Source organism: Helobdella robusta (assembly GCF_000326865.2).
Source record: "Helobdella robusta unplaced genomic scaffold HELROscaffold_10, whole genome shotgun sequence".
In the NCBI taxonomy this organism is placed as follows: domain Eukaryota; kingdom Metazoa; phylum Annelida; class Clitellata; order Rhynchobdellida; family Glossiphoniidae; genus Helobdella; species Helobdella robusta.
Window position 1 is genome coordinate 293,891 of NW_008703571.1, and position 10,882 is coordinate 304,772.

At 31.1% G+C, this 10,882-nt stretch overlaps 1 protein-coding gene across 1 annotated transcript in view; it reads right to left on the reverse strand.

The window, feature by feature from the left end:
• HELRODRAFT_71683 (hypothetical protein) overlaps positions 1-5,961 on the reverse strand; it is a gene marked incomplete at both ends in the record, with an annotated part of 30,478 nt that extends 24,517 nt beyond the window's left edge. Inside the window, one exon of the mRNA XM_009011731.1 lies at positions 5,710-5,961. Coding sequence (XP_009009979.1) covers positions 5,710-5,961 — 252 coding nt within the window. The remainder of the gene's footprint in view (positions 1-5,709) is intronic.
• Between the last annotated feature and the right edge of the window lie 4,921 nt (positions 5,962-10,882).

A 10,882-nucleotide genomic window follows, 5' to 3' on the forward strand; every position in this document is an offset into this window, starting at 1 on the left:
CCGAAAAAACCTTCAAAATGAAAAAAATTTGTTAATCAACTTAATAATAATAATAACAACAATAACATGATCATTAGGGTGGTTCAAAAAAAAATTTTTTTTAATATTTAAGTGCACACCCCCTATATTTTTTCCTTATCTGAAAGTTAGCATGTGTGCAAAATTTCATTCAATTCTGACAATATTTAGAGGTTGCTCAATGACATTCAGTTTTTCCCCATATTTAGCATATAAGCGAATATTGGTCAGTGCTACAATTTTGTGTTTAATGTTTATTTTGCAGTAAAATGAACAACATTCTTGTGAAAATCATGTAAGATTTAACAGTTCTACAAATTTATACTCAAAATAAAATATTCAACACTAAACAAACAGTTCTCACAAGGTAAAGGCAACAAGTAAAAATTCTTATTGATGATGTTTTGTTAGCTATTTCAATGAATGATTCAATGCTATCAGTTGTAGACATTCATAATAACATGGCTAAATATGTGAATGTTATACAGTTTTTAGTAGATCCAGCCTCAAAAAAGCCAAACTTAAAGAGCTTGCTTAAGTTTTAGATGAAGATGTTGCATCATTCAGACCAATGAATGAAGTGAGATGTATGTCAAGACATTTTGTAGTAAAAGCACTTGTCAAAAATTACACGGTTGCAGTCGAATATTTTAAAAATCAAACAGAGACAGAAAATGATCCGATAGCAAAATATTACTTAAAAGAATTGCAAAAACCCCAGGTTCATGTTGCTTTATTTATACTTAATGATCTTGGAGAAAATGTCGTCTGAACTTGTGTTGTTGTTGTTGTTATGTATTTGATAGCATTATTGTACGAATAAAGTTTTTCGACTATCGGAAATTTGCTCAAACTGTTGAAATACTTGCTCAGTGAATTTAATTTTTGCACACATCTTGTCCTTCCTTAGAGGGAACATTGCCGTGTAATTGACCTTAGTTGTGTTAAAGATGTTTAAAACTTCGAAAATGTGCATTGGTGTGTCGATGTGTGTGTATCTTTGTGTAGGTGTGTGTGGGTGTGTTAGTGTGTGTGCGTTTCTTACATGTGTGTGTGTAGATGTGTGTGTGCGTGTCGGGGTGTGCGGGTTTTCTTTCATGTTTAATCAATTTCATGACACTTTTATTTAATTTCATATCAATTAAAATGCTTTCTTTTTGTCTATTTCACTTTTTTTAAATGTTGTTGTCGTTACTATATTGTTGTTTTGTTTCTGTGCATTCATTTTTTTCCTATAATGTCTTCACTAACGTCCCATAATTTGAGCAACTGAAAAGTTGCATTGGCCTGAGCTTGTCCCGTGCTTGATGCAATTTTAACAATTCCTAAGATTTTCTCCACATTACAGCCAGCCACAACAACAGCCAGTCTATCAGTTCTAGAGTGTGGATCATCATTCATGATCTTCCCATCCCAGTGAACCAGAAGGGGGTTTCTGTCACGATCCTGAAATTGTTGACGAATACTGCTGTCAATGGTTGATCGATGTTGCTGTCGTTTACGATGAACTGTGGAATGTGACAGAGATGTATCCCTGATGTCTTGCCCACTAGCTTGTGCAATGGCTGCTGCTAATACTGTGAACTTTCTATCTGACAGGCTTTCTTACGGTTATTATTATTATTTATTATTATTATTATTATCAATGGAATTTTTGTATCAGTTGTATTGTAACATAAAAATAGTTTATACACTCTCTTATCATCTAACATCATCTTTGTTACAGATGATGTTAGATGATAAGACATGACATAATGTCTTTGTTACATCATCTCATTACATCAACGATCATTTTTACTCGCAGTTACCTGAGCAAGCACCATCATCATAATCACTGTCTTGAATTTCTTCATCATTGTAATCGTCATCTCTTACCTTCACCATTATCATCGTTATCATTAATCTCCCAATCATTTTTGTCTGATCCTTCAACATCAGCATCATCATCTTCTTGTCTATCGTCTTCGCTATCGCTATCAACGTTATCATCATCTCTCTCTCTCTCTCTCTCACTCACTCTTTCTATCTATATATATATATATATATATATATATATATATATATTTAGGAACGAGGTTTTCAGAAATGCAAATTTCATTGAAATTGTTTGCCCATTTTGCATTAATTATGTGTGTGCGTTTGTGTGTGTAGTGTATCAAACAATCACCCACACACACACACACACACACACACACACACACACACACACACACACACAGATACGCCACTAGATGTTGCAAATAATATTCCTGAATGTTGCCAGTGTTGCTCTGTGTGTGTGTGTGCTTGTGTGTGAAAATACTTAAAAAAAAAATTTAACACAACTATCTTAAACATCGACGCATGAAAATTCTACACAGACTACAGACACATTACACATTAACAATCCATATATATACATATAAATGAATGAAAGAATGACTGAGAATTAATGAATGTATAGTGGTTCTTCAATCATTCTGTATGAAATGTGCTTACCAAACTTTTATTGCTTTTATCAGCAATAGATAATGACTGAAAATTAATGAATGTTTGGATTAATAGATTAATGTATGATTGGATTATTAAATGAGAGGTACTAATTAAATGTACTAATTAAATCATATGTCTGACATATTGATTGAAAAAATAATTAAATTACATTAATCGCTTGATGACTGCAAAGGATAATAAAATGAATTCATTATATATCGACCCCTTCCTACCACTCCTTCAACCTCAAACTCCAATGCTCGCCTAATCCTGACTCTTTCATCCCTTCTCAACACATGGCCGTTGGATTCATTGAATCGATTGTTCATGCTACGTGGCCGGCCACGTAGCATGAACAATCGTATAATTTCAAATATTTTGTTTACTAATTTCAATGAACCTTTGCGTTTTTATTTCGTTACTTTTATTTTATTTTAATATATTAAAAAATACAACTAATTAACTATTAATAGAATTTATTTAAAATATATATTGCACTGATGATGACTTTACGTCGAAATAGATCTATATGCATAACTTTAATAATAATATAAAAAATAAACGATTATAAAAATGGGATCTTGCTTGATTAATTTTAACAATTAAAATCATAAACGATTATAAAATGGATTTCAACATTTTGAATATACTTAATTGTAAAGAACTAGTTCAAAATATTAGAAAATCAACCATAAAACTTGTTAATGCTGAATCGTCGGTGGATTTTTTGAACAACTGTATAGAACTTGGTCTTCTTCCTAATATATATATATATATATATATATATATATATATATATATATATATATATATATATATATACAAACAAAATTAATCAAAAACAAAACGTTTTTGTATTTCGTTGTGACGATTGCTTAATTATTTTTGGTACAAATAGAAGTTAACAATAATAACTACAATAATAATAATATTAATAATAATGATAAAATAATAATAAGTATTAAGATTAATTATTAATTTTGTGACTGAAGTTTCTGTTGGTCGAAGACTGCAAACCTAAGCTAAACTATATAGTATACACACACATACTGTGATAGATAGCGTCAATTAATTATTTGCTGATGACGTCAAGAATTGAAATATATCATGTGATGAAAATTTGGCATCAAACATCATCAAACATACTGTTAGCAATTCTTATAACTTCAATATAACGCTCACTTAACATTGAGCGCCACTCTTAACATGGCGCAAGTTGAAAGTAAAAATAATTCTTTCAAAATTCGTTTTCTCGGTAACTATAAATGCTACAATAATAAATTTGGTATTATTTTAATCAGCAAATTTTGCTTTATAGGAAAAAGTAGTTTATATACAAAAAAAAAATTTGAAAAATCGTGCGACCTGCTAATAATAATATAAATAAAAATTATTACAATTAATTAAGCAAGTTAATCTTTAATGTAAAATAAAATGAATTTATTATAATTATATAAATTAAAATAAATAAATATATTAATATTTTATTCAGAAAAAAAAATAATAACCTGTATATTAACAATCAGTTAATCATCTTTCGCAGAGCAGATTTCTAAAACTAGTATGTGGTACTGGATGTTCTTAAATTATGTGCTTATATATCTCCGCTCTCTCTCTCTCTATATATATATATATATATATATATCCGTCAAGTGCATTTGATAATTCTTTGATAATCGACCTGGCAATTAAGTGTTGAAGTATGAGATTCACTTCATTTGAGATGAGAGTTTGAGATGCAAGTTGATGAGATGAACAATGAATCATGAACAATCATCATCAGAGCCATCTACACGTCATTATCACTCTGTCAAGCTCAATCCGGACGACCAGGCTAAATATAGGAATGACATAAAGAGAACAGGTGATGATGATGGTGACGACGACGATGATGATAAACAAGTGTATATACAAAAATATACAAAAACATACAAAGACATAAAAACAAATACGAACAAATACAAAAACATACAAAGACATAAAAACAAATACGAACAGATACAAAAACATACAAACGTATACAAAAAATACATACAGAGGTATGCATAAATAGAAGAGAGAGAGAGAGAGAAAGGGAGAGACAGAGAGAGAGAAAGCTTGAGACAGCTTCTCTTGGGTTCAATTAATGTATCTGATAAGTACTTAGGAAATAATTTAGATTGAGACTTATACATGAACGTGCAAATTTTAAAAATTATTCTTTTATTCTATATGGTCTGATTCGATGTGTCTTAAACTTAATCCTTCTAAGTTTGAATTAAACAACAGAACATACAATGTGTCCGCATTCATAGTTAGTCCAGTGTCAATTGGCTTGGTTTTAGATAATCTTTATCTTATGGTGGTACTTCAATCATTCTATTGTATGAACTTTGTATAAATGAATGAATAAATGAATGAATAAATGAATGAATAAATGAATGAGAATTAATGAATGTATGGATTAATAGATTAATGTATGATTGGATTATTAAATGAGAGGTACTAATTAAATCATATGTCTGACATATTGATTGAAAAAATAATTAAATTACATTAATCGCTTGATGACTGCAAAGGATAATAAAATGAATTCATTATATATCGACCCCTTCCTACCACTCCTTCAACCTCAAACTCCAATGCTCGCCTAATCCCGACTCTTTCATCCCTTCTCAACACATGTCCGTACCACCGCAATCTTCCTCGGTACTCGACCAGCCTTTTCTAGATCCACAAAACACATGTACAATCTTCGTTTCTTCTTTCTATAATTCTCCCGCAACATTCTCACTATGAACAACTATGAACCCTAACCCTAACCCTTACCAGGCATAAACCCACACTGCATTTCATTAACTGTCACCATATTTCTCAACCTCCTCTGAAGCACCCTCTTAACTACCTTCATTCCATGCTCTAGCAATTTCACACCCCTATATGACCCACAATCTCTCACTTTTCCTTCGCCCAATCCTCAGGTATACTTTCATCATCAAACATACTGTTAGCAATTCTTATCATAACTTCAATTAATAATATAAATAAAAATTATTACAAACACACACACACGCGCACCATTGTTATTATTATTACACTATTATTATTACAATATTATCATTGTTAGATAAATTTTCGGACCAAAAGATTAAGGTTGCCGTTAATAAATGAAAAGAAATATAAACAAAAATGAAAAATTTCAAAATCAAACTGAAATCAAACAAAAAAAGCCCAACCTACCGAGCCAATTCCGCAGAGCACCCTAACGAAAATCAGCAGCCCGATGTGGATGTGCGCGGCCACTGGGGTCAGGAGCGTGGCAAAAGTGGAAAGGCCCAGCGATCCCACCAACACCCATTTGCCGCCAAACTGTTCCGCCATTAGCCCGCCAGGAATTTGAGACACAAGGTACCCGTAGAAAAATGAACTGAGTATGTGGCCTTGCACGCTTTTTTCCCATACAAACGGGCCATCCTTTGGTGTGTGTGTGTGTGAATGTGTGTGTGTGAATGTGTGTTTAAAATTATGTGTGTGTGTGTGTGTGTGTGTGTGTGTGTGTGTGTGTGTGTGTGTGTGTGTGTGTGTGTGTGATATTTGTGTATGCTTATATATACATATATAAATTTGTGTATATTCATATCACAAAAAATGGCAAAATATTAATATTTCGTTCAGTTTTGAATTTAAGTTTTGAGTTTTCATGTTGTTTGTTGTTTGTTATTTATTATGTTGTCGTATGTTTTTGTATGTTTTTATGATAAACTAAACGTGAGAATTTCAATCATTGTAATTATGATGAAAAGTTTAAAACATCAACATCAACAAAAACACAACATCCAAAACCAACCAAAACGGCTTTCGTCTCATTAGTCTGGTTGACCATGCCTACAATCGCCTCAGACATTCCGATCCTATGGGCACACAGGTTGAAAAACATGAAGCACACAACAAACGCGAGAATTGAGCAGCACCGCTGGGAATTTTGGACTGCATCTGGTTTTAATAATTATAATTATTACACTTAATATAATTGAAATAATTATAATTATTATTATGATATAATTATAATTATTATTATGATATAGTAGTTTATTTTTATTACACCAACTCCTCCCGTACCATCATCCCCTTTCCACCACAACTTATATCTTCCACCTTTAGCCCCAACAAACCTTGTACCTTCACCCTTCCATCTGATTTCCTGTAATTCTCCTCTGCAGCTGTATATAAATTTCCATAATAATAATAATAATAATAATAATAAAAGTATGTTGATGATGTTGATAATCTATATGGGCCTAAGGCATATGATTATCTTCAGACAAATGGTCTACATCTTCCTCACACTAGGACATTAAGAAAGTAATCTTGTCATACCTGTTCAATAATTTTAATAAGATTGTTTTATATAACTATTCTCAATGTCATTTTATTAGCACTACATTAAAAGGTGGCTACAAAACATTGATGGTACGCCTGGTGTGATTTCTACAAACCTTATTGACCAATGGTGATGGGGATCCTCTGGAATTGAAGGATTATGACGTTCAATCTAGTCACGGATTGAGAAATCACTCATTGTCCTTGATATATTTGATAACAAACATTTATTATAATATAAGAATGAAAAAAAGATGCAGGTGTAAGGCAAAATCTTACCAGGACTATTTTTTTTAGCAACTTATGATTTATTTTTTATTTATGACTATTCATTTTCAATGATACCAATATTTTTAATTATTATTATCCAAATCATACATATACCTATATAAATTAATTTGATTGTGGCCATTTCTATTCTTAATCATTTTATTTATTTGCCATAGGTATGCGCAGCATTTAGTAAATTAATGATAATAATTAATAACACAACATTCTAACTGCATAAAGTATAATAAATTAAAAGTACAATTTCTACAAACCTCATTGGTTATGGTGATGGGGATTCTTTAAAACAGAATGATCATGATCTAACAAGTCATGGATTGATGAATCACTGGACTCACACATTATCTTTAATAAATTTATTAACAACATGTAATATTATTTAAGAAAGATGAATATTTTGTAAAACATTAAATGAAAGTCTTTGTGTGTGTGTTTGTCGCCGTGTTATCTGTGAATATTTATTTCATCGTATTAAAAATTAATTTCAAATTTTAAGATACAATATAACAACACATAAACAACCGATCTAGACATTTCTGATACTGCAATCAAACCCGGCTAACACGCATTAGCATCGACGAAGTCGCGGCGATTCTACCATCTGAGCTATCCCACCAAGTGCCTGTGTATTTGCATAAATGGGTATTATTAAATACCAACAAGAAGCGTATATAACCATGGGTATTTTGAGCAATTTGAAACTGAATCTGGGGAGATAATTGACAAAGCAAGATGACTGGACAGGTTTCGGTAATATTTTTGTGTTCATTTGCTTTTATGTTTCGTAGTTTTGTTTTATTTTTTCCACTCATTCGTTCGTTCGTTCATTCATTCATTCATTCGTTCGTTCATTCATTCATTCGTTCGCTCGTTCATTCATTCATTCATTCATACATCATTCATTCATTCGTTCGTTCACTCATTCATGCATTCATTCATATATTATTCACTCATTCATTCAACACATTAAAACGCCTCAGAAATAAATCATTCATCCAGCTACATCCATCCATCAAAAACCCACACCACACTCGTCACATCCATCCCTCAAGCCAGATTTAAATTTTTTATAATTCGCCAACATCATGTTTATTTCAAATGTCTGAAGAAGGTTTATTTATTATTTACTAGTCATTTCTTTTCTATTTTCAAAAAGCCATTCATTCATCCATCTTTTTTTTTATTCATTCCATCGTTCTTTCAGTCGTTCTTTTATTCGTTTATTGATCTTTCCGTCTGTTTGTCTGCGGTCCATCCATCATATGATTTGTCTCCCATCTATGGAATAATTTATTTATTTGTCCATTCATTCAATCATCCATTGACCTATTTTTCTACTAATGCAATCTTCATTCATTCATTTTTTATTCACTCATTCATTCATTTTTTTATTCATTCATTCATTTTTTATTCACTCATTCATTCATTTTTTTATTCATTCATTCATCATTCTTTTATTCATTCATTCATTTTTTATTGACCTATTCATTCATTTTTTTTTATTCATTCATTCAATCATTCATTCATTCAACCAGCCATTAAGGTAAGCTATGTGAATAGCTTACATTCCTTACATATAAACCAAAACTTCCAATTATTTTTTATATACAAACCAGGGGTGGACAAACTTTTTGTTGTGAGGGCCGCATTGAAAACTGTTTGACCTTCATCCAATCATCCAATCATTCATCATTTCATTCATTCATTCATTCATTCACTCATTCATTCATTCCTTCAACTGACCGTATATTGTTCTTTAAAATGAAAAAATCTCTCCAGGTTTTATAGGATGACCACTAGAATTAATCAATCAAACGCATTCATTATCACTTGTCTGTCAATAACTTGACTGATCGATTGGCCGATTAAAAAAAATATTTTAATTAAATTTATCAATCAGCTACTCAATAAATAAGAATTGATTGTCTATTCATTCATTCATTCATTCATTCATTCATTCATTCATTTTTTTAATTCACTTGGGTATTTCTTTGTTCATTCATTCGTTTGTTTTTTTTTTCATTCGTCCATAATTTATTCAGCCATCCAGATAACCAACCAATCAATCAGCCATAAGCCAATCAGCCAACCAACCAACCAACCAATCAGCTATCTATCCAACCAACTAATTAACAAATCAGTCATTCGGTCATCCAGCCAAACAACCAACCCATACTCACCTAAGGCCATTTATTAATTTCTATTTTGCTGAAAAAAACTTTAAAATTTTTATTTTTAAGAATTATTGGCTCTAGGTAATGTTCTTTTTGTCACCGAGATATCATCCTTAAAAATTAAGCTTAAAAGGTCATGCGAGCCAGTAAATAGTGCGATAACCACTGGTTTTGATTTTGTTGTCTGAAGAACTAAAAGCTTATATAGCAGTATATAGTGTGTGTTTGTGTGATGTGTGTGTGTGAATATGAGTGTCTGTGTGTGTGTGAATATGAGTGTCTGTGTGAATATGAGTGTCTGTGTGTGTGTGCCTGTGTGGTTGTTTGTGTGTGTGTGCCTGTGTGGCTGTTTGTGTGTGTGTGAGTGTGAATATGAGTGTCTGCGTGTGTGTATATGTGTGTGTGTGTTGTGTTGTAAACTTTCTGCTGTTCATTCATTCATTTGGCCAGTCAACTATATTACATATTAGAGAAAAAGAGATAGAGAGAGAAAGAGAGAAAGAAACTAGATAAAAAGAACGAGAAAAGAGAGAGAAAGGAAAAAGAAATAAATATTAAGAAGAAAAAAGAGAGAGATAGAGAGAAAAGAATGAGAAACAAACAGAAGCGTGGAAGAATGAGACGGTGAGAATAAAGTAAAGATCATTTTTTTGTTGCAAATCGGTTTTTTATTTATTTTTAACTGTTTAAAAATTAATTCAGACTTTGGATATTTTCCCCAGACACTCTTTCTTTCTCTTTCTCTCTCTCTCTCTCTCTCTCTCTCTCTCTCTCTCTCTTTTTCTCTCCCTCTCTCTTTAACAATTTTTTCAAAAATAAAAAGCATTTGAAAGATAACACACCCATGATCATAACTGAATACTAAATGTTAGTTGTGTTGAAGTTTTGTTTAATAAACAATCAAAAATAAATCATATAACCAAATCATATATCTATAATATATGATTCAATCAGATCACCAAATCATATATATTTATTTGCGTAATTATTTCTTCAATTAATCTTTCTTCGTTTATTCATTCGTTCATTCATTCATTCAATCAGTCAGTCATTCGTTTATTCATTTGTTCATTCATTCATTCATTCATACATGCATTCATTCATTTGTTGCTTAATAATCAAATGAAACTTAACAGGGCACAACATTAAATCAGGCTGTGATTTCAATGTAAATAATAAAGTAATCACATCAAAAGAATAACACTTAATTAAGAATTAAATAAACAATCAATCATATAATTAATTAAATAATTTTTATTACGTTTTACAAAAAAAACCATTTAGTTCATTTAATTTTCAATTTAATAATAACTAAATTATTTTATTCCAATTAATTAGTTAGACTAACACTCTTAACTAGGTAGGCACAACACTAAGCAAGTATAGTACGTATGTGTGTGTGTGTGTGTGTGTGTGTGTGTGTGCGTGCGTGTGTGTGCGTGTGTATGGTGTGTGTGTACGTGTGTGTAGAAGTAAATTAAACGTTATAACACGATATAGTAGAAGATCTATAATAAAGATCTGATAAAAAAATATTTATATAATTGTATAAATGTATATATAACTGTAGA